The 25,399-nt window shown below is 48.3% G+C and overlaps 1 protein-coding gene across 1 annotated transcript; it reads right to left on the bottom strand.

The window, feature by feature from the left end:
• Positions 1-7,820: 7,820 nt before the first annotated feature.
• On the bottom strand, positions 7,821-25,375 carry LOC123748589 (autotransporter adhesin BpaC-like). The gene is made up of 3 exons (XM_069300924.1): positions 24,541-25,375; positions 8,369-8,616; positions 7,821-7,880 (listed from the first exon to the last, which is right to left on the bottom strand). The coding sequence occupies exons 1-3, from the start codon at positions 25,373-25,375 to the stop codon at positions 7,821-7,823; spliced, it is 1,143 nt and encodes a 380-aa protein (XP_069157025.1).
• Positions 25,376-25,399: the final 24 nt, after the last annotated feature.

Below are 25,399 nucleotides of genomic sequence, written 5' to 3'. Positions count from 1 at the left end.
GGAGCAACACAACACAGGCAAACGCACACAACTCACCGCCGAGGAAGCCCTCAGGGGGGGCGGGGGGAATACACACAACCGAAACGCCCAAATGACCCAACAAGTCCTTCCCCCAAATCAACCGCAACCACACCAATAAACTGATCAAACCCCCGATCCCTCTACCAACCCCAAAGCATCGCCCCGAACATACGCGCCAGTGAACCAACCAGCAAACTCCACCGGAAAAGCACACTGCAACCACCACCATGTGAAATGCAAACGCCCCAGCAGAAAACTTAGAATCCGGCGAACCCCGTAGCCCTCCAAACGCCAAACTTACACACAAAACACATAATCCGCAATCAAGACACTCAGAGTGTGCCTTGAACGCGATCAGGGTGTTCCGAAGCCACCTGGAGCTCTGAGGAAACGAAAGAAACAGGAACCGTAAAATATCCCCTGAAACCCGGGCCCACGGAACACCACAATCACATCACGCAACCAATCAACTAAGCCCTGTACCCTCTCACAAAAATAAAACACATGTAACTGCATCTCAACCAATCCACAATGTGCACACGCCGCGGAAGATCGCAACCCAAGCATACACAAACGATCATTCGACGGCAAGGACTCATACAGCATACGAAAGAGAAACTCCCGCTGCTGCGGAGCCAAATGCCGCCCACCCAAGACCGACCAAATCCCCCCCCCCCCTAATCCCAGCACGGAAACAAACCCTCATCCCGATGGCTCACACGACGAAGGAGAACCCCATAAACCTCCTGACACGACAGGGAGAAAGACCCAGGAACACGACAGAGCTCCCGCAGAATCCCAACCGCCCACGAATACATAGCAGGCGTACAAAAGGCGACCTCACACCTAGCCCCTAACTCAAGCAAATAGCAAAACCAAACTGAACAGGAATAAACCCCAAGCGCATTGAGGCCCTTCCCCCAAATACTGATGCAACGACACCCAAAACAAAGCCAATGCCTTGGTAAAAACATCAGGGATGCCAACACCCCCCTCCTCTACCCGCAAAACCATAGAGGAGCGACGAACCAGATGGTACTTCCCACACCACACATACCGATAGACTCTGCACTCAAACCTATGAGCACGCCTCCGATCCAGAGGAAAGCACCGAGCCAAAAACCACACCCTCGAAAGAAATTTACTAGTAACAACAATCGCCCACTGATGAACCGTCAACGGACGCGAGGATAACAAACCAACTGCCACCTCAACCGACCGAGACACCGCATCTCAATTCCACTCCAAGAATTGGTCATACGAGCTAAACCAAATAACTCCGAGAACCTGAAGCGACCTGACCACCGGAAACCACGACCCCGCCCACACTGAACGGGAAGTCCAGCTCCCCAGCCCCATCAGACAGGACTTATCCCTATTAACAAGGGCCCCAGTGGCCAGCTCAAAACGCTGAACAAGGTCCTGAACTGCAACCACAGAGCCATCGGTCGCCACAAACAGCACCACATCGTCAACATACCCACAGATCGGTACACAGAGACCAGCGGGCAGCCTTGGAGGAACCACCCAAGCACAGGACTGAACTGCACGAAACAAAGGCTCCTGAAAAAGAACATAAAGGATCATAGATAAGGGACACCCCTGCCTCACCGATCGGCGAACGGCAAAAGGGGCACTAAAAAAAACATTAATGCTCACACGACTATGACAACGGGCATACAACATATGTACCCAAGAAACAAACAACAGAGGAAACCCGAACCCCTCCATAGCCAGCAACACAAAGCCTATCGACACATGGTGTAATGCCTTCGACCAATCTAAGCTGAGCATCGCCGCAAGCAGGCAAAGTTCAGAGGCACACAGAATCACATCACGTAAAAGAGCATTGCAATGAAGCAAAGACCTACCCGGAATGCCACAAAATTGCTCAACTGAAACCACAGAACCAATAACATCCCGACACCGACCCGCCAGCAACTTCGAGACAACTTTATAATCAACATTTAACAGGGTGATCGGCCTCCAATTTCATAGAAAACGCAAATCACCTGGCTTCGGAAACAACCGCACAACCCCATCATAATGGGACGCTGGTAAACAACAGGTCTGGAACAAAACCGCACCACCTCCAAAAGCTCCGCCGACGACACGTCCGTCACCAAAGCGGAACAACCCACAGCCGACAAACCAGGCGAGCAGTGACGCAAAAAGAAAGCAGCCAGATCCTCATCCACCCCTACCTCCTCATACAGTGCCCCCAACTCCTGTTGCATGTACAACAGGACCCCATCCGTGTTAGGCAAAACAGAACCGTCCGGACGCTGGAGACAGGTGAAAAGAGCCGAGTCCCAAAGGGCTTTCTCCTTCCACAAAAAAAAAAGGAGAAAGCCGTTCACCAAACACACACTCGTCAACACGAGCCCGCACCCAAACCCCCTCTGCCAACTCCTCCCACAAACCACAAATGCGCTCCTTACACACAGAAATAGCAGCAAAACAATCGACCCCACTATTAAGCAACACATACAACCAAGTCAACCGCGCCTGAAGAAAGCGCAACAAACCAAAATGCCCCACTGCCTCACGCTTCACAACCACAATAAAAAAAAAAGACTTTCATCCCACCTTGCACCACTCCCACCAGTCTAACACAGACGAAAACTCGCACTTGCGAGAAACAAGCCCCACCCAACACCCACGAAACGCCTTACGCACCCAAGGACAGTGCAGCAACCGACAATTCAACTTCCACCAACCCCTCCCCACACGAACCTGACTACGAACAGCAACACGCACCACAACCAAACAATGATCAGAAAAGGCAACAGGAACTGCACGAAACGCAAAAACAGAGCCCTCCCGCCCATGAACATAAAAACGATCCAGCCTGGAACACGCCCCTCACGCAGCAAAGGTGAATTCCAAATCGCCTCCAAACATGAGAGCAGTATCACGAAACCCACAACTCTGTAAAGTGGAGACTAATGCCCGAGAAACATTCCACGGATACGCACTATTGCAATCCCGTGCCTGAGTTACACAATTAAAATCGTCCCCAAAAACCATGTCCCTTGTGTCATGACGCAAGAAGTGTAACAGCCCACCCTGGGAAAACTCCTCCCTCTCCCGGCGACGACCCGTGCCAGAAGGAGCGTATACAGTCAATAAGGGAATCTCCACCCCGAGGTACCGCACACGGGCGAACAACACCCGGCCATCTTCATCCATCTCTGTGTGAAGCACGGAAATGGACGCCCTCCAGGAGAACAGCATCAGCGTGCCCCCAAAGGACATCCTCGGCGGATTAAGCACTACATGAAAATCATCAATCAACCCAGACAAAGCACCCAAGTCACGCACATTATGCTCCTGAATAAAGGCTACATCTACACGCTGCTCACGAAGCACAGCCACCAAGCCCATCTGCACTGCCAAGTCACGCAACTCATGCACATTCAGCGTCGCACAAGTCAGAGAGGGCGCCATCAGGAAGGGCAATCAGGATCCCACCAACTCCACAGTCCCCTTAGAAGGTGAACCAGAGCCCCCACAGAGGAGGCAATAGGAGCAGTAGGCGCATCATCTGGCAACCCTGCAGTGGAGGGCCCCACAGGAACGTCGGTGCTTGCACTCTTCGTAGACTTTGTAAACTTCATAGCGCATCCTGTCCAGTACCTTCCACACCAGTGGACACCACCCACTGAGCATCCTCAACTGCCTCCGGAGCATCACTGCCCCCAGAGGGAGCCCCAAGAGCAACAGACCTCAGCAGGGCCACCAGAGGGAGGAGGAGGAGGGGCGCAAGCCACAGCAGCCCCAGCCGTAGACCCCCCTCGCTTGATGGGAGGACCTTTGTCTGAGGAACGCGTCCGTGCCTCCCGCTTACGATAGGGCAGGTCCGACGTCGCGACTGGGAAAGGCCCTCTAGAGCCACAAGAGGATCGCAGCGCCTCCGGAGCAGCAGCAACTACGTCGGATGCACGGCCACCAGACGAAGGAGCAACACCACATGAAGGACCCGCAGGATCGCCACTCCCACCTACACACGATGGAGCAGGTTCCACATGCGTACCCATCTCCATGTCAGCAACAGTTGAATCCCGATGAACCTCTGCAGTGACGACGTGCACAGGAAGCGAGGCCGCCGCATCAGACACCAACGGGCCAGATGGGCTAAACTGCTGAATAGCCAGAGTAGGATCAGTCAAACCAGAAGGCACCATCGACGGGGAGGGGTCGAGGGGGACAATCACGGCCTCCGCAACACCTGGCTTGGCCCCCTCAACCCCCAAGGGGGGAAAAATCACCTTCCTGAAAGAGGGCTAGCTCCCCCATCCCGGAAGCAGTGCAACCGGCCGCAAGTTGCCTTCGCAATCCACACCTAAAACAGGTGCGCAGTTGATCCTCATAGAATACCCGCATGTTAAAGCCGTAGAACTTGACCGGAGAAGGTCAAGCGTGTCAAGCGCATGCCAAGGGTCCGCACATTTGCCCTCAAGCCCGACAGGTGGCCTGAGCAGAGACAAGTGAACACAGTACCGTACCGAGAGAAGTAGGTGCGAAGGAACTCCTCGGGAAAGTCCAAGGGAACTCCATGGATGCTGACAAACGTCGGCGCCACACACTGGTCCAACACCTCCACAGTACCAGCAGAGCCCGGGAGCTGGAGAGAACGCCCAGCAAAATCACTCACGAAGCGCTGATATGGACCAGGGGCAGAGAACTTGACCACCACACGCCTGTCAGAGATCTTCTCAAGGCTGTAAATAGTGTTCAGGCCCACCCATAAAACATCCAAAAGCGTCACCTCCACCAACGCCCAATCAGCAGCCCCCAAGAACTCCAATCCTGCGGAATCCACCCTCCGAATCCGCGTCACCGACAACGCCATAACGTCAGCCGCCCCCACAGGCTAGCCGGCACACCACACACCAACAACAGTGACCTGCTCGCACCAGACGTCAGCCAACAACTGAGAGAGCGCCAACGCCGTGACCACACCCTGCAACGGGCAAGCAGCTAATCTCGTTATGGGTCAAGTTATTGATCTTTCAAGCCTGGCATTAGAATTAATGGTTGAATTAACGGGATCTGACGGAAGTACATTATTAGCAGAGAAGAAAAATGCGTCATTAGTAGTTGTCCCAGACAATGTTTAAGGCTGCAACTGTATATTTAAATGAGCAGGTGGTGGAAACTAGTTCTCTATTTTCTCTTTTCTAGTTCTCTAGAAAGATTTAAATAACTAGCGTATTTTTATAATGACAATTTCCCTGAAATATATGACGGAGAATGCCTCATATTTTAAGAATGCCTCAGCTTATGCCTTAAAGCCTTAAATCTAGATTTCCAAAGTTGAAAACTTGGGGCGTACACTGCTGCTTTAAACTATTATTGGATTTTACAACTTTGAATGAATATTTTTTTTGGATGGAATTGATATTCGTTTGCATTTAGAACTGAACAGTGTTCCACGAGTTATAAACAGTAACGAATTCGGATTTAAGTTTAATATTAAACTCGCTAGAATGTGGATTGATCGGATAATGCCTTTCGCATTTGGATTGGCGGCTATTAATCGTGCTCTCCACAAACAAGACCAAAAAAACTGCATACACTCATCTCAAGAGGGGTGGGGAATGAAGAACTATAAATTAATGGTGAAACACTTGAGTGGGTTGACCACTATCGGTACCTTGGCGACACTGTCGGCTCTAACAAGGGGAAGAAAGAGGAGCTCAACCAACTCCTTGCAAAATGTAAAAATCGACTCTGGACACTGAGAGCTATGACCTGGAATGGACATGGAGCCTCTATTGTCGTGCTTAAAATGTGCGCTCCGTCATTGACTATACCGCACCAGTCTTGTGCACTTATTCCCAAAGCAATATGAAAAAAAAATTGAAAGCATACAAAACGAAGCCATGACAATCATACTTGGAGTTCCAAGGACTACCATAACATTTAATTTATAAGAGGAACTGTTTCTCCCCAGTGATAAAAACAGTAAATTGAATGCTTCGCTTGCAATTAAGATTAAGCTTGCAATTAAGAAAAACTAAGTCCTGTGAACCTTTCAGGAAGAAACAGAAGCTAAAAATAGCATCACAGATCAAACACAGGTTACATCAAACACATCACAGGTCTGTTACCTGGAAGAACTTCACCTGCTTGAGCAAGCCTGTGAGCTCTGTTATGACCTCGCATATACCAATATGATCATGGTATGACTGGTATACGCTGAGATCATACCGTATGGTGATACAAGGCCGTATAACCTAGTATCACGAATACTTTGTATATAAATTGTTGATTCTTGACAATACTGTAACGTGTATCCAGTATTGCATTTATTATATCTGATGCATATATATATATATATATATATATATATATATATATATATATATATATATATATATATATATATATATATATATATATATATATATATATATATGTCGTACCTAGTAGCCAGAACGCACTTCTCTGCCTAGTATTCATGGTCCGATTTGCCTAATAAGCCAAGTTTTCCTGAATTAATATATTTTCTCTCATTTTTTTCTTATGAAATGATAAAGCTACCCATTTCATTATGTATGAGGTCAATTTTTTTTATTGGAGTTAAAATTAACGTAGATATATGACCGAACCTAACCAACCCTACCTAACCTAACCTATCTTTATAGGTTAGGTTAGGTAGCCGAAAAAGTTAGGTTAGATTAGGTTAGGTAGATTAGGTAGTCGAAAAACAATTAATTCATGAAAACTTGGCTTATTAGGCAAATCGGGCCTTGCATAGTAGGCCAAGAAGTGCGTTCTGGCTGCTAGGTACGACATATAAATATATATATATATATATATATATATATATATATATATATATATATATATATATATATATATACATATATATATATATATATATATATATATATATATATATATATATATATATAATATATATATATATATATATATATATATATATATATATATATATATATATATATATATATATATTGAACATGTATCATTGTAATATGTATACTATATGTATTAACTGATATAATCTAGTATAGAAGTTACAGCAGTAGCCTAATGTTGCTGAGACATACTGATTGATGAATATTGTCATTCCTGCATGTATTGCAGAGTTTTGAGATTGTTGTATATATGATATTTCATTTGAAGTGATGTATAATTATGTATTAATTCATATTGTCTTATAGAAGAAAGTGGAGACTTGACTTGACAACTTCTAGAATCCTCGCCTCAGACCTCCCTCCCTTTGCTTACCGGTCGGAGTCAGTACTACCAAGTACTGTTGATAGAAATTCTCTCTGTATATTCTGGCATATGGTTATGTTTTCTCTTGTGTGCCTATATACTTGTATTGTGAGTGAGATATGTTGATATAGTTCTGTGTATGCTCAAGGATTTATTGACTTGTAAATATCTTGTTCTGAGGTTGTAATATTTGAAAGAGTGCTTATTATTATTATTATTAACATCTTTATTGACTAGTAAATATCTTGTTCTGAGGTTGTAATATTTGAAAGAGTGCTTATTATTATTATTAACATCTTTGTTGACAAAAGCGTACTGACGGTTAACTTGCAGTGTTGGATACAGTGCGTATCGCGGCTCGGCGCCTCGCCAGCTCAGTGCTCGCTGACTCATCGGAAGGGGAAGACGCGTTTGGTCTCGCTCCCATTTATGGCACATTTTTACGATCTGATGACCTTGTAACCCATAGAATTGGGTGTAACCATGTTGATGAGTTGTGGATCAGACTACCGGTGTACACCATTTTTGTAGAACAGGACCTAGATTCACAAAGCTCCATGTATTTCTTCGTAAGTAGGTTTGCTACGAAGGTTCCTAAGTGCCGACTAAGAACGCGCCAAAGGGCAATTTAGAAAAGTATACTTACGAAGATTTATTTATAAGTAGTTCACTTAGGTCTCGCTAGATGTCACTAGGCTTTTAGTTTGGCCAATCAGAGAGAAGGTAACATTTTTCATCTTACAGCTATAGCCAGGTCGACTGCTAGCAGCCGTGGAGTGAGGACGTTTACCGACCCTCCGTGGCTGTTGAGGTTGTTTCCTGTTTTGGTCGCCAGGTGGTGTGGGCGTCTCTGCCCTCCCAGTTTTGTTGCCTGCCTGGCTGCGTTGACGTGGCGGTTCTGACATGGGGGGCCCATCTTCCTCCTGTTCAGCGTGTGAACTCCGTGGACCTGGAGTTCACTTGTAAGGCTGGTTATACGACCATCGAGATGGTGATGTGTGACATGCTTCGTATCCCAGTGGGAGCTATCTACAGTGTGGAGCTAGTTACGGCTCATCGGGTTGTTATTAAGTTCGTGAGGGAGGACGAGTACCTGGACTTCCTCCGTCGGTACGAGGGGCGTACGTTGCCGTTGCCAGATGATACCGGCTCTGTGGCAATTTCGGACCGCAGTGGTGCCCTGACTTATGTCAGTGTCCATGGTGCGCCCATGGAGTTCCCCGATGACCTCCTCCGGCGTTACTCGGGGAGGTTTGGTACTGTTGTCAGTGTGCGGGTGAACACGCTCTCCTCGGGGCGGTATGCTGGGAGGCGAACAAACATTCGCACGTTGGGATGCACCTGCGGTTGGATATACCTTCTTCTGTCCGGTTTATGGGATACTACGTCCGCGTGTATTATGCCCGGCAGCTTCGTACCTGTTTCCGGTGTGGCCTGTTGGGGCATCAGGCTGCCGGATGCTCTGAAGCCCCAGCTGCTCCCGTTAACTTGTTCCGAGACGAGGATTTTCCGCCGCTCCCTCTGGAGGCAGTCTCCGGTGATGATGATGAGGGGGTACGCATCCTGTTTGCTGCTGGAGCTTCCCCGGCGGCGCCTGACGTTCCTCCGGTTGTTGCCGTCCCTCCTCCGGGTATTGCGGTACCGTCGGTTGGTCTGCCTGATCCTGTCGCTGTCCCAGCTGCTCCCGTGGGCCTTCCTGGAGCTCCCTGTGTGACGTCGCTGTCTTCTCCCTCGTCTTTTGATGCTGCGCGTGGCTCTGTGTTCGTGACTCATGTCCCGGATGTGCTGGGCGCTGGGGTGGCTGCGGAGCCTCCTGCTGTGTGTGGCCCGGTTTCCCCTGTGGTAGAGGCTGCTGCCGTCCTGTGTCGGGCGTCAGTTCATCCGGCTCGTGGTACCCGTGTTTCTGGGTCACTTACCGGCTCTGATGATATCCGGCCGGTGCCCAAATGTTCCCAGCGTTCGTCTTCTGCCTGGGCCGACGTTGGTGACTTCAGTGACTGCGGGTCTTCGGGTATTGACGGTGTGGATACGGATACGTCGATGTCTCCGCGGTTTGTGGTGGCGGAGGTCCATGTGCCTGCGGGTGCTGGTGCCTGTGTCTCGGACGTGCCTTCGGTTCTTTCCCCGCCGGGGGACTCTCGGCAGTGGGGGGTGGTGGCTTCCGCTGCCAGGGATGGTGTGGACTCTGGTGCTGGGCATGCCCTGGTGGTGACGTTATGGAAGGATGCGCGCTGTCCGGGTTCCCTGCTGTCGTCTGGTGGTGTGCCCGGGGCCGCGGGTACCCCTGTGGTGCGGGTGCGCATTGGGGCCCTGGGGGACGTGTTGCCGGCGTCTGTGATGCCGCCAGGACACTGGTCGAAGATTGCCGAGTTACTGCTGTCTGACGGACCGGAGTACTTTCATGGTGGGCAAGTTCCCTTCCTGTGGGGGCGAGTAGCGACTTCTCGCCTTATGAGTAGTACCATCTGGGTCCCCAGTTTGCAGGTGTTTGTTGCCCCGGTTCCGGATGTTATGGCGTCCCCGGTGGATGGACGGGACCCTTTGCAATCTGTTCTGGGAGGCGTTCAATGTACGGTTTCCGGGCATATGCTCTGATTTCCTGTGTATTTGCTCTATGACATGCTGTGTGCCCCTCTGGCTGTTTGCCCTGTTATATTATGTGCTTCTGCCTCTCCCTTTGTGCGTTTCTTTGCCGTGTGGCATATTAGTTTCTAGTGCTTGGCGTCACTCGTTTCGCGTTTTGGCTTGGCATTTCGCCTTTCCTGGCTTCGCGATTCACCCTTCACGGGTACGCCGGGGCGCATCCGATCCCACGATCGTCGTCGCCCCTAACTCAACAACAACAACAACAGCTGTAGTCAATCACGACGCTGCCATATCGGAGCTTATCCGTGACCACTTGCGACTTATTTACGTCGAATTTTCTTATAAAATTAGTATTTTTCGAAGTAAAACAATGTCTTGTCAACTTGTACAGTCAGCACCAACATTGTAGTATACAAATATGTTAACTTTTTTGTTTACCTACGTAATTCTAAGAGATAGTGTATAGCTGCCCTTGTCGCTCCCAAGACTTGAGAAGCGATGGTATTTATTTACGTATATATTTAGCTAAATTTACCCAAGGGCCACTAACTATCTAGTGACCTCGAAGAGGACAGAAAGCCGGCGGCTTGTTAAGTCCCGCCAATTGTCCTAATGATAGTTTCCAGCTGGATTTTAACATTTACGGCTTCAGCGGGTAGACGGTTCCATGGGTTTATAACCCTCTGGGTGAAAAAGAAACACGTTTTCAGTCCTACTTGAGAGGACATACTCTCCAACACTATATCTGTGATTGCCCTGTTATCAGTGACTTCACACCAAATGGTATGATGTACTTTGAGCTCTGAAATTACTTCATACACTCAGGAATATTGGAAGATAGTCTTGTGCTGTACCCAGACTTTGCCAGTGGATGCTAATAGATCATCCTTAAAATTCTTATTCTCTCCTGATTCTATGTATGACTGGCCGTCCTGTGAGGTGGGGATGTTGGATGAGCTTGTAGCTAGTTTATGATCTACACTGCAATCTTTCATACAGAATAGGGTAGCAGCACATTGCTGTGTATACCTAAGCTTCTTAATAAAAAATCCGTAATAAAGATTTTAAATTATAGTTTGTATTATTACAAGTATTATCCTTATTAAATCATGTTAACCATGGATCATTAAGATCTCATGTTGATATGTAATAGTCATATTTCTTTTTAATAATTCATTAAATTGTGCATTATGTCTCAATTTTTCACTTCCTTGGATATACTGTACAGTACAAAAAGATAGGATAAAAATATACCAGTAATATTTCTTTCATTATATTTTTTATTTAAATAACTGCATCAATATTTTTACAGCTGACAGGATTTGTTTTACCATACAGCTGCATTATTTGTTAAAAATAATTGGTTTATTGTTACACACAATGGTGCTACATAGCCTTCTCAGCTTGGTGCCTTCTTTTAATAATTACTTACTGATTAATAAATAAATAATAATAAATAAATTTTATTCAGGAAAAGTACATACAGTTGATTTACAAACATAATGTTGGATTTATAGACAGAGCTAGTACATACAATACCTAAAGCCAATAATACTCATAGCATTTCGGGCAAGGTGTGGGGGGAAAAACACTTAGACTAAAATTAAATAGTAATTGGGATTAGGTATAAATTGTGTTGAAAAAAGGAATAAAGAATAAAAAAACAGCATTGTTTAAAAAATAGCAAGACATGGGTTGACATTTAGGGGGTAAAGTAGGTTACATGGAGTTAATTAGGCAGTACTTAGTTTTACTCTTAAACTGGTTGAGAGGTACAGCCTTTGACATGATTCGGGAGGTCATTCCACATTCTGGGTCCCTTGACTTGTAGAGCACTTCTAGTTTGGTTACACACAGCCAAATTGTGTAACAGGAAGAGGTCTTGGACACAAATTTGTTCCATGCTAAATGTAAAGAAATCAGCTGAGTATTCCTCAAATAAAATAAGTTACCTTAGCTTATAAGGTAAATAAAATAAGCATATCTCAAATAAGTAGCTGCCTCACCTCACTGCCTTACTGCTACATAGCCTTCCCGGCATGGTGCCTTCTTTTGATAATTACTTGTTCCACACCCAAGTTGTGTAACAGGAAGAGGTCTTGGACCCCTACTTCTCTCTCTCTCTTTTCAATAGTCCATATAGGCATAATTATAGCTTTAAGTATTCAATGAGAAAAGTTTTTGAAGTTTTTACCCTTCTCCTTACCTAACATATTTGTGCAGCATATTTTTATTTTATGTCTCACCCAGATTTAATTTCAAAATAAAACCAAAGAAAATAAATTAAAAATAGGGGGTGTACCTTAGCTATACACACCCATCTATACTTATTACTAGGTGAACTTGGTGATAGTAAATGATCCCATCAGGCAGGGCTCATCACCTTCTCTCATATTTCATGTTCACCAGTGTTTACTTATTTAATAACTATTGGCATAATATCTTGCTATTATAAAACTAATTCTAATATCATAAAAGACATATTTACTATAATTTTCAAGCAGAGAATGCATATATAACTAACACGAAGGACGATATTCGCCAACTAAAATCTTTTTGTTTATATTACAATCGATCCTCGTGTTGTGTAGTAGAGAAAATTTGACTTATATCCAGTTTACATAAAGTTACGAGTGGTCCACAGCACTCTTAGCTGACGGAGCAAACTTACGAAGGTTTTCCTTCTTAGTGTACCTACCTGAATACCGACGTAGCCGCTACGAAGGTGCTAAGAAGGAAAACATTCGTAAGTACCTTCGTGAATCTGGCCCCTGGTGGTAGGTGATATTTTTGTATGACATATGAAGTGGGGTATCTGAGGACATTGAGTGCCTATTGCTGTATCCAGATTTATATTGGTCCCTCACCCACATGATTATTGTCACACCACCAACCTGTATCCTTGATTGGTAGCACGCTAGAATTAGTGTACCACTGCATTAGGAATGAAGCCTACTGACAGCTAGTTCATTGGGTGTGAAGTTGATATGTGCACATTAATGATTCCGAAGAGATTTGATTAACGTGAAATGAGAGTAACAGTGTTAGAGAACTGTATTCTTATGTTATTTCTGTGTCTTGTTGGATATGCCCCCCTCCCCGCTCAGCTCGTTGTCGCCGTGTGGGGGCTTCGTGGGCGGCTGCCGGAGTGTGACGCTCCTTGGGACAGTCCTCTGTCCTATTCTAGCCTTGTGCTCCTGCTGCCGTCCTCTCCAATTCTGCTGGGCATCTTTTCCTTTTCCTTCTGTTTCGTTTTTCTCCCCCTCTTCTCCTATCTGCTTGCCGTTTCCTGCCGACCTTTTGCTCGTTCTGGTTCTTCCCTTGGACTTCTTCTATTTTGACGCCCGGGTGCTTGAGGAGGCATACTCTTGCACCCGTAGAACTGTAGTACCCGACGTCGAGAGCGAGGGGAACCTTTTATTGTCAATCCCCTTTTCGTCACTGAACCCGATCTCGACGGACTGTCGGTTTCTTAAGGTGGCGTTTGTGGGGCGTATACTCACGACGCACCCCTAGGAGGCCCCGGCAAGATCGGCGATAGCTTCTTGTTGGGTGTCCTGCCTCTAATTGTGGCTCCATGGTGGGTGTGGGGGCACATTCGTGAATGAATTCTTCTTTTCGTCAAGATGATAACCCCTGTTTCGGCTGCTTCTGGCTTACCTTCTCAGGCTCGTGGGGTGGGCGACCAAGCCCCCGAGTCGGTCCGTATTGGAAGACCGGGCTCTGTAGCCTCCACTGCTTTGGGCCCCGACCTTGCTCCTCCTTTGGCCTCTCTGACTCCTTCCCCTGGCTCCCCTCCCTCCTCTGTGGTTGGGTCGAGCCCCAAGCCCCCAGTGGTGACTACCTCGTCCCCTGGCGCGGCTCCTTCTCTAGTTGTAACTACTGCGCCTTTTCACCCCTCTCTCTCTGGGGGTTCTCACCGCCGTCCTCGTCACGGCCGCCCTCGCTCGATTCCTTCCAGTTCTGCTACCTATCAAGCCTTGTTTGGTCCCGCTTCGTGGGCCAAATATTTTGATCTCCTCCCTCTTGATTCTGCGCCTCCTGACGATTTCTCCCTCCATCTCATTGATTCCGTGGATGCCTCCATTACTTTCAACCCCACTCGTCTCGGTACACGTGTCGTTGCTGCTCCTTCTCAGGATGCTGCTTCCCGCTTGGCTGCCTTATCCTGCCTTGGCGAGACCCCTGTTCGGGTCTCGAAGAACGCTCAGTTGAATGCCAGTGTTGGCACTATTTTGCTCCCGCCCCATGTTGCGACCGGTGTTCGGGACCTGCGCGACTGCCACGACGATATTCGACATATCCTTGCTGCCCAGGGCCATTCTATTCTCCAGGTGGACACGTTTACTCGTCCCCCTCGTGGTAGTCGCCGTCAACCCCTGCGGGTTGTGAAGATTACCTTTGATGGTAGGACCCTTCCACCCTCTGTCATTCTTGCTGGTGCCAGGTGCTCTGTCCAGGAGTACATTCCTTCTCCTCGGCTCTGCAACAAGTGCTGGAGGTTTGGGCATGGTGCCCTCCGCTGCTCCGGGACTGTCTCTCTCTGTCCTTTGTGTGGTGGCGAAGGTCACTCTAAGTCGGAGTGCACTTCTCCCCAGGCTCGTTGCCTCAACTGCGGTGAGGCCTATCCTACCTTCTCCCGTGCGTGTGTCCATTACAAGCTTGAGGCAGCCGTCCTCATCCTGAAGCACCGGGAGCGTTTATCTTTTCCTGAGGCGAGGCGCCAGGTTCGCCGGCTCCCGCCTTATGCTAATATCTCTTATGCTCGCGTGTTGCGCTCTTCCTCTCCTCGTCCTTCCCGCCTTCCTCAGACTCACAACCGTTTCCGGGCCTTGGACCCTGATGCGCCCACTGCCCCCTCCTCTGTTCCTTTGGGTTCTCTCCCGAAGGATCCTCCTCCTGGTCCTCTGTCTGGGGTTCCCCTTCCTTCTACCCGGTCTGTCGTGTCTTCTGTGTCTTCTTCCTCGTCCCCCTCCAATCCTCCTTCCCATCCTCTTCCTCCATCTATCGGCTCTCCCCACCGCCTGTCGGTGCGGGCGGATGTCCATCGCTCTCCTAACGGCCGTCGTGTGTGCTCTCGTTCGGCTTCTCCTGTTGAGACACTGGAATCCGTTGCCCGGTACGTAGTTGCTGGGACACCGGTCTCCTTAAGTCAGAAGCGTAAGCCTGGCTCCTCTCCTTCCTCTTCCCCGGCGGGTAAGAAGGCTTCGCTTTCTTCCTCAGCTCCTCCTCCTGGCTCTGTTGCTCCTTCCCCTCCCGTTTCAGTGCTTGCGCCCCCTGTTCCTGCTATGGAGGTTTCTTTGGCCCCTGCTTCCCTTTCGGTTGCTGCTCTTGCTGGGGTGCGCTCCCCTCTTTCTACTCCCCCGCTTCCTGCTGCTGTCCTTGACTGCTCCTCTCCGTTGTCTCCTCCTCTTCCTCCTCCTCCTCCTCCTCCTCCGGACCCTGCCCGCCCACCTCTGATCTGTTCTCCCGTTTCCTTCCCTCCGTCTTTGCTCAGTTTACCCATGCCCCCTAACCCTGACTTTGCTGACCCTGATCCCGACCCTGATATTCTTTAACGTGCTCTGTTGCTCTTTCGCCTTTGTTTCTTCCTTGTTCTCTGTTTTTGTCCTTTCTCTTCTCGTCGTTGTCCATTCTTCAATGGAACGTTCGAGGTTATTACGCCAATTTCCTCGAACTCCAACTTCTGATTTCGCGGTTTTCGCCCCTTTGTGTCTGTCTCCAGGAGCCAATGCTTGGTGCTCGTCCTGGTCGTTTTCGTGGCTATTCCTTTCTCTCCCCCCCCCCCCCAGCCATTGCTGGGGCTTCTAATTCTTCTGCTCTCTTGATTCGGGCTGATGTTCCCTTTGTTCCTTTACTTTTTCCTTCGCCTCTCCATTGTTCTGCTGCTCGTATCTTTGTGGGAAATGGTACACAGTTTGTTCCATTTATCTCCACCCAAGTGTCCCGCTCTCTCTTCCTGATTTGAAACACCTCCTAGACTCCTTGCCGGAGCCTGTGCTCCTGCTGGGTGACTTCAATTGTCGTCATTCTCTTTGGGGTGACGTTCTGACGAATACCCGGGGTCGCCTCCTTGAGCCGTTTCTCCTCTCTTCTTCCCTGTCTCTTCTGAATTCTGGTGAGCCCACTCATTTGGACTCTCGGACTCGCACCCTTTCTTGTCTTGATCTTTCTCTCTGCTCTTCTTCTCTTTACTTAGATTTCACGTGGCAGGTTCTTGATGACCTCCACGGAAGTGCGTTCCCTGGTGGAATGCGGACTGTGCTCGGGCTGTCCGCTGTAAGCGTGCAGCCTGGAAGAGGCACCGCCGTAGGCAGACGACCGATTCTTTTCTTTTGTTTCGGAAAGCGAGTGCGATGGCCCGTAGGGCCATCCGTACGGCTAAACGTGAATGTTGGGCATCTTATGTCTCAACAATTACGTCCGAGACCCCTCTGGCCCAGATCTGGAAGCGTATCCGCAAGATAGCGAGTAAGTTCGTTCCCGATGTTTCACCGGTCCTTCACCTCCATGATACTCTTGTGGCGGACCCGTTGCAGGTCGCTTCCGAACTGGGTTCCCACTTTTCTTCTGTTAGCTCTGGTCTTCATCTTCCCCAATCTTTCCTTCTTCGTAAACCTGTCCTTGAGTCTCGTCCTTTAGATTTCTGCACTCATCGTCAGCTTCCCTATAATGATCCCTTCTCTCTCTCTGAACTTCGTTCTGCCCTGGCCCTCTGCGGTTCTACGGCGGCGGGCTCCGATGGTATTCATTATGAGATGCTTCGCCATCTCCCTCCGAGCACGTCTCAGTATTTATTGAGTCTGTATAATCGGATCTGGGAGTCGTCGTCAGTCCCTGAGGACTGGCTCGATGCCGTTGTCCTCCCTGTTCGCAAACCGGGGTCTCTGGGTACTTCCCCTAAGGACTTTCGCCCTATTGCTCTCACAAGTTGTGTCTGCAAACTCTTTGAACGTATGGTTAACGTTCGTCTGATGTGGTTCCTGGAACACCATCACCTCCTCTCCCCTTCTCAATTTGGTTTCCGCAAGTGCCGCAGCACGACAGATGTCCTGGTGAACTTGGAGGTCTATATTCGTACTGCTTTTGCTGCGAAGACCTCCGTTGTTGCCGTCCTTTTTTACCTAGAAAAGGCTTACGACACCACTTGGCGTTATCATATCCTATCTCAACTTCATTCTTTTGGCCTTCGTGGTCATCTCCCTCTCTTTCTCCGCAGCTTCCTCTCTCGTCGTTCCTTTCGGGTGCGCCTTGGTACCGCTCTCTCTCCCTCTTTTCAGCAATACGAAGGTGTGCCCCAGGGTAGTGTTCTGAGCACTACTCTTTTTCTGGTTGCCCTCAATGGTCTTCTTTCCTCTCTTCCTTCTGGTGTCTTCTCCGCTCTCTATGTCGATGATCTTGCCCTTTGTTGTCAGGGTGATGATTCGCCTCTCCTTCAATGCCGGCTTCAACTTGCAATTGATGCCGTGTCGTCTTGGGCCACAGGTCATGGCTTCAAGTTCTCTACTTCTAAGACTTGTGCCATGACTTTTACGCGGAAACGGGTTGTTCTTCGTCCCTCTTTGTCACTTTATGGTCATCCCCTCGAATACAAAGATTCCGCGAAGCTTTTGGGGTTATTCCTTGACACTCGTTTGTCTTGGTCTCCCCATATCTCTTACCTCCGTGTTGAGTGCTCTAAGGCCCTTACCCTCCTTCGGGTCTTGTCCCATACTTCTTGGGGGGCAGATAGGCGCACTCTCCTTGCTTTACATTCCTCTCTCGTCCTGTCTAAGCTCGATTATGGTTGCCCTGCTTACTCGTCTGCTTCTCCTTCTACTCTTCGCCGTCTTGATGCTTTGCACCATACTGGGTTGCGCCTCAGTTCTGGTGCCTTTCGTTCGACTCCCATCCTTAGCTTGTATGTTGACACTGGCTTCCTGTCTCTCCAGGACCGCCGTGATCGCTACTGTCTTCGCTATCTTGCGCGGTCCTTGCAACATCCTTCCTCTCGCCTCTGTCGTGCTTTAACTTTTACCCCTCCTGCGGTTCCTGTTCCTCTTCACCACCTCCCTCTTTCTGTCCGGTTATCTCGCCTACAGGATTCTCTCTCCGTTCGTATTTCTGATGTTTCTCCTCGTGTTGTTCCTTCTTTGCCCCCGTGGAGGGTCCCTCTTCCGCGGTTTTGTACTTCCTTGACCCGTATCACTAAAGCTTTTACCCCTCCTACGGTTCTAAAACGCCTTTTCCTCGAGCACTTTTCTTCTCACTCCCGCTCCGTTTCTGTCTTCACCGATGGGTCTAAGTCAGCGGACGGTGTTGGCTACTCTGTTGTTTTTCCTGATCGCACTTATATGTGTCGCTTGCCTCCGGAGACTAGCATCTTTACAGCGGAACTTTATGCTATTCTCTATGCTCTTCGTCTCCTGCTTTCTCGTTGTTAGTCTTCCTTTGTGGTTGTTGTTGACTCTCGTAGTGCCCTCATGGCTCTCGGGTCCTTTAATCCGGTTCATCCAGTAGTTGTCGAGATCCAGCATTGGCTGTTTCTCGTTCACAGTAAATTTAAGTCGGTTGAGTTTTGTTGGGTTCCCAGCCATATTGGTGTGTCTTTAAATGAGCGTGCGGATGCTGCCGCTAAGGAAGCTGTCCGCTTTTGTCCCATCTCTCGTAAAGGCATTCCGTATTCCGACTTTTACCCGGTTATCCATTCCTCAGTCCTTACCCGTTGGCAGGCTTCTTGGTTGTCTGTTACTGGTAACAAGCTACGTACTCTTAAATGTTGTGTTTCCTCGTGGCCGTCCTCCTTCCACCGTAACTGGCGGTGGGAAACAGCTCTGGCGAGGTTGCGTATTGGCCATACTCGCTTAACCCATGGTCACTTGATGGAGCGCCGCCCTGCTCCTTCTTGTCCTAGTTGCATTGTCCCTCTTACGGTCGTGCATGTCCTTCTTGAATGTCCTGACTTCCAGGACGAACGTGTGTCTTGCTTTCCGACCGCCCCTCGCGGTCACCTGTCCCTCGATAGAATTCTTGGTGACTCGGATACTTTTGATATCGTTCGCCTTATGCGTTTTTGTTCTCGTATTGGCATCCTTGGTGATATTTAGCGCCCTCTGATTATTTTGCGTACTTGATGGTGCTACATAGCCTTCCCGGTTTGGTGCCTTCTTTTGATAATTACTTACTTACTTACTTGTTGGATATGCCCCAGTAAACTGGTGAATTTTAGTTATTCTTTTTACTTAACCCTAGGCAGTAGTATTGAAGGCCGGGTGACCTTATTGAGATTTTGACCAGGTCATTGTTGCCAGCGATGGTGGAGAGCATTGAGGCAGGACAAGCTCCTGCCTGTAGAGAGGTTACCTCTCTGGGTGGATGACCCATGCAGGATTATCATCAATGAGATGGCAACGAAAAAGACCAACATGATACCATAAGAAATAAGGCACAAGTGTCTTGAGGAAATTTATAATGAAGCTGGAAATTAATTAGATCAAATCTACACTGATTTGTCATTTAACCCTGTCAATGGCAGGGCTGGTGCAGCATACACTGTAATTGGGAATAATGCCTTTCAAAACGGATGTGAAGAAAATGCCTGTATTGAAAACTATGCTTCTTCAATGCAAGAAGAGCTAACTGCCATTGTTATGGAATTAAGATTCCTAGAAACACTAACTGTCATCTGAGGGATGGAGGATGGGAGTTGGGAGAGGTCTCTTTATACCTGCACTGAAACTTGGTTATTAGAACCAACCTGATATTGGCTTACTGTTGGACAAAGGTCCCATCCACTCCCTGACAGAACAAACAGCCGACCTCGGCAGCCACACTCCCGCTACCGCTGGTCGACCAGCAATAAGCACTGGAGTGCTTGTAATTATTCAGATCACCCTGGTAAGTGTGTGGTTCTGGGAGAGGGGTTCAGCATCACCTTAACTCGGAGGTGCGGCTCACACTGCCTAGTTGTCATGTGTACACACCCGCTCTTGAGCCGCCGTGACTCCCCCGCACTCTCCTTACTGTGGGATGATCTCTCAGTTACCCCTTAGTTATAGTCCACTATCACCCAAGTTATAGCCCTGTCTTTTCTCTCTCTCTAGCCAGGAAGCCTCACTTGGACAAGCGCAAAAGCCAGCTAACAAACATAATATTTAATACAAAAATACGTAAAATATACATACACAAGAATAGCAATAGAACAATGTAACCTCTTGGGCAGCTACCAACTGATAACACTCCTATATCTCCAACCTATAACATCACCAGGCTGCTGCTTGAACCTCACTCCACAGCCTTCTGCTTCCTTCACTGCTATAGGCTGTAACACATACACTATTTATATATTTCCTACTCTACAAAAAGCCTTAATCTCTCACCTTGCACTGCGCCTTTCACGCGAAAATCGCCATCAAGCACTCCCTTAGATATCGAGGTCCTTATGATCCACTATTCCATTACTCAAGGTCCCCCTACTACAGTCATCATCTGGGTCATCAAAACATGTGTGGCCCTCCTGTAGTTCCTCTAATCAGCTGTAATGAAGTCCTCCTTAAAGTGTCCGTGAAGCTCTCTCCAAACCCTTCACACTAACGACGTGCGGCTCCCTACACAACTCTAAGATTTATTAGGTCCACGAAGTTCCCCTTGTCACCGGAAGTCCTACTTAACCTTACAGTATAGCTTGTACCCCTCTGGGGCGAAGTTCTCTTACTAACTTCCACCACACAAACGTTGTAGTTCTCTCACACAAACGTTGTAGTTCTCCCTCACAAACGTTGTAGTTCTCTCACACAAACGTTGTAGTTCTCTCACACAAACCTGCAAATCCATCAGCATGCCAAAATAAACGTTTTCCTAACAAAACATAATTAAATGAATTCATAGAAAATAAAAGTCCTCCACCCAACATCTCTTTCAACACTATTGTGTCACCGCGACGGTCCTCCTCCATCCTGGGCAGGGTCCATTCTGGGACGGTCCTCCCCCATCCTGGGCAGGGTCCATTCTGGGACGGTCCTCCCCCATCCTGGGCAGGGTCCATTCTGGGACATGTCCAGACATGTCGCCGCCTCCTTGGTAGCAAGGCAAAGCCTCCCTCATTCAGTCAGTGCTTGACCTCCGGTGAGGGCTGACGTATCACTCCGCCCCCAAGATGTTCTCCTATCTCTACTCTCTTATATGAGCTCACTGCCTTAATAAAATATATATACTATATATATATATATATATCAGGACTCCACCTGCCAAAGATCATTGGGGAATATAAACCTGGATATGCGTATGGAAATGTCAAGACACACAAGCCTGGAAACCCACTTCGGCCAATCATTAGCCAGATACCCACACCCACGTACAGACTAGCGAAGCGACTCAACGGCCTTGCTGACTCCTTATGTCCCTTGCGCCTTCAGCCTGAAGTCGCCAAAGGAATTTGTTGACTTACTGCGGGGCACACGGGCCACAGGAATAAGAGCCTCGTTGGACGTAGAATCGCTGTTCACTAACGTACCAGTGGACGAGACAATCGGGATGATAGCCGACAGAGTGTATCGTGATCCAGCCTGTACTCCTCTTGACATACCAGAAAATATCCTAAGGAAACTACTCCGAGCTTGTACTAAAGAGGCACCCTTCTTGAGCCCGGATGGGCACATGTATAAGCAAGTAGATGGGGTCGCCATGGGTTCTCCCCTAGGTGTCCTGTTTGCAAACTTCTACATGGGTACCATCGAGCAAAAAGTCTTAGTCGACATGAACATGAAACCGGCCATATACTGCAGGTATGTTGACGACATTTTTACACAGGTACCTGATGTCAGACATCTGCAGGAGTTGAAGGAGGCATTTGAGCGGAGTTCCGTGCTGCGTTTCACTTACGAGATGGAAAAGGATGGGAAGCTGCCCTTTCTAGATGTAACAGTCATGGAAAAGAGCGGAGGTTTCCACACTGCAGTCTACACTAAGGAAACGAACATAGGAATGTGCCTAAATGCCAAAAGCGACTGCCCAGACAGGTACAAGAGGAGTGTTGTTAACGCATATGTCGACCGTGCTCTCAGCCACAGCTCAGAATGGAAGCAAGTCGACGAAGAACTCTGTAGGGTAAGGCAGGTCCTAGTCAACAACGGCTTCTCCAATGGTTTCGTCGAAGACATCATAAGAAGGAAAGTGTAACGCCATGCAACCTCTGAAGAGACAACCAACACAACACCTATACCCCCTATTAGACTATTTTACAGGAACTTCTTTTCCACAGCTCATAAAACGGAGGAAAGGGTCCTGAAAGATATTGTTAAAAGAAACGTTATCCCTACAGACAAAAATCAGAGGATACAACTGACGATTTACTATAAAACCAGAAAAACGGCCAGCCTACTCATGAGAAACTCTCCAGACACAAAACAGAACGCTTTAAAAGAGACTAACGTCGTCTATGCCTTCAAATGCCCTCTTGGGGACTGTAAGCTCAAAAAAAACAGTATATAGGCAAGACAACAACATCTCTTTCTAGGCGTTTAACGATGCATAAGCAACAGGGCTCCATTAAGGAACATATAATCTCTTCCCACAACCAAACCATCGCCAGAGAAATCCTAGTAAACAACACAGAAATCATCGATAGATACAGCGATAGCAGGCGGCTTGACGTTTGCGAGGCACTACACATCAAGAAGTCAACACCAGCAATCAACAGCCAATTAATGCACAACTATATTCTACCCACCTCAAGACTCCGCTCCAATATAGAAGCATCAAGAAATATGGACCAATAGGCTTTCTACAATCACTTCTATTCAATACCCATTGTTTCGTGTTCTGTCTTGTGTTGATGAAATTAATACCCTATTAATACCACCTCTTGTTCTGGCTTGTGTTGATGAAATTAATACCTTATTAAATACCACCTCACCCCATCCACCTCACTCAAATGTAGATATAAACAAAATCGGAGATGTTCTATTCTATTCAGTAAGTTCTATTCAGTTGTGTATATGTTAACTAAAGTCTTTGAAATATATATATATATATATATATATATATATATATATATATATATATATATATATATATATATATATATATATATATGCGAACAAGCCTGAATGGTCCCCAGGACTATATGCGAATGAAAACAATATGGGTTGTTTTAAACAATATGGGTTGTTGTTTGAAAACAGTATGGGTTCGAGTCACTTCTGGGGTGTGAGTTTTTTTATTCATATATATATATATATATATATATATATATATATATATATATAAACACTTGCCATGATCGCTGGGCACACAATCAAACACAGGCAACAACTGTTATATTAGCTTAACGTAGAAATTGTATCTGAAGGGCGTTCGATCAGCTGCGGCTCCAATATCCACTCAGGTCTCTTTTAGACTGCCTGACAGCTCTTCTGCTACTGACTTGAGTACATTAAGTCTTCCCACAGGCTTCACACATAAACGCCTGCCTGGTTCCCTCCTTATGAAGGAGTTCACAATTAGGGGGTCCACCTCTACCAGGCGCTCAATGGAGCATGACCTTCCCTCTCGACTTCTGTTGCTCAAGTAAGGTCAAAATGTCCAGCGAGCCTCACATCATGTCAGCAAAGTATCGACATCTCATGGCATGTTACTTATTCACATGTTCATCCTCTGCTCATGCTTTTAAACTATTCACTGACATTTATCATGTATTTAGTATATATTCATATATCTATACTTCCTCTGACCTCTCAATCAGGTCCGGTAGGCGGAATAACTTTCAGACGGGTAGACTCGTTCTTCAGGCTACCTGGGTCATAACACTGTGCAGTGATCTGCACTGACTCAAAAGCAGCACTACAAAGCCTTAGTAAAAAATAGGCAGAAAACCTTGTGATAATCGCTGAAATCAAGAGAGCTTTGAGAATACTAACCAATCAGGGAAGAGTCGTCAAATTCCTGTGGATCCCCTCCCATGTTGGAATCTGTGAAAATGAACGAGCAAATGTGCTGGCTGCTGAAGACGCTTAAGGAGACCATATTGAATACTTCATACCCAAGACTCTGCTACATATTAGAGGTATTGTCAGGCAATATCACCGTGACAAGGTAACTTAGGAAAGGAGGATCAGTGAAATCACAAACCAGTGAATCTGTACGATGGTACAACATGGTTGCAGCTGGCACTCCCAATCATTATGGACGAAAAGGAGAATGCCACAGGAGAGAATCAGTAATAGCAAGAATCCGTCTTGGATACAAAAATCCATGGCGATTCGGGATGGAAACAACAGTTGAGCAGCGGAGTTACAGAACCTGTGATGAGAGCGACGGACACCGCTATGAGCACCACCTGCGAGAGTGTGAACACCTACGGGACATTAGAAATATGTGTAGGATAATAAACCCCACATTGTTTGAGTAAAGAAAACACTATTTGTCATATAAAGATACTGTTCTTTAAAGATGCCCCCATTTTGCACCTGCCAGAAAACGTAAGTTTTAGGGTTAACAATGTTAATTTCCTTGTTTGATGACCTGTTCACTTGAGACAGTTAAGCAAGTCCCAGTTGTATCTGGGTACAAGTGACAGGATGAAAAAACCCAGCGGTTTTTCTTCGTATTGGGAAGTGTTGTACATGCTGCTATGGCGGTGTGTTCACTCACAGGATGAGTGGCGCTGCCCAATACTGTCACTATGGCGGTGTGTCCACTCACAGGATGAGTGACGCTGCCCCTGAGCCCTGGCCGCAGTGCCCTGGGCCCTGGCCGCAGTGCCCTGAGCCCTGGCCGCGGTGCCCTGAGCCCTGACCGCGGTGCCCTGAGCCTTGGCCGCAGTGCCCTGGGCCCTGGCCGCGGTGCCCTGAGCCCTGGCCGCGGTGCCCTGAGCCCTGACCGCGGTGCCCTGAGCCTTGGCCGCAGTGCCCTGAGCCCTGGCCGCAGTGCCCTGGCCGTGGTGCCCTGAGGCCTGGCCGCAGTGCCCTGAGCCCTGACCGCGGTGTCCTGAGCCCTGGCCGCGGTGCCCTGAGCCCTGACCACAGTGCCCTGAGGCCTGGCCGCAGTGCCCTGAGCCCTGGCTGCGGTGCCCTGAGCCCAGGCCACGGTGCCCTGAGCCCTGACCGCAGTGCCCTGAGCCCTGACCGCAGAGCCCTGGCCGCGTTCCCTGAGCCCTGACCGCAGTGCTCTGAGGCCTGGCCGCAGTGCCCTGAGGCCTGGCCGCAGTGCCCTGAGCCCTGGCTGCGTTGCCCTGAGCCCAGGCCACGGTACCCTGAGCCCTGACCGCAGTGCCCTGAGCCCTGACCACAGTGCCCTGAGCCCTGACCGCAGAGCCCTGGCCGCGTTCCCTGAGCCCTGACCGCAGTGCTCTGAGGCCTGGCCGCAGTGCCCTGAGGCCTGGCCGCAGTGCCCTGAGCCCTGACCGCGGTTCCCGGAGCCCTGGCCGCGGTTCCCTGAGCCCTGAGCCCTGACTGCAGTGCCCTGAGCCCTGACTGCAGTGCCCTGAGCCCTGGCCGCGGTGCCCTGAGCCCTGGCCGCGGTGACGCAAGCCCTGCATGGCGACCCTTCACCAAACGACGTC

This window comes from Procambarus clarkii, chromosome 45, assembly GCF_040958095.1.
Source record: "Procambarus clarkii isolate CNS0578487 chromosome 45, FALCON_Pclarkii_2.0, whole genome shotgun sequence".
In the NCBI taxonomy this organism is placed as follows: domain Eukaryota; kingdom Metazoa; phylum Arthropoda; class Malacostraca; order Decapoda; family Cambaridae; genus Procambarus; species Procambarus clarkii.
This window is presented reverse-complemented; position numbering and strand designations above follow the sequence as displayed.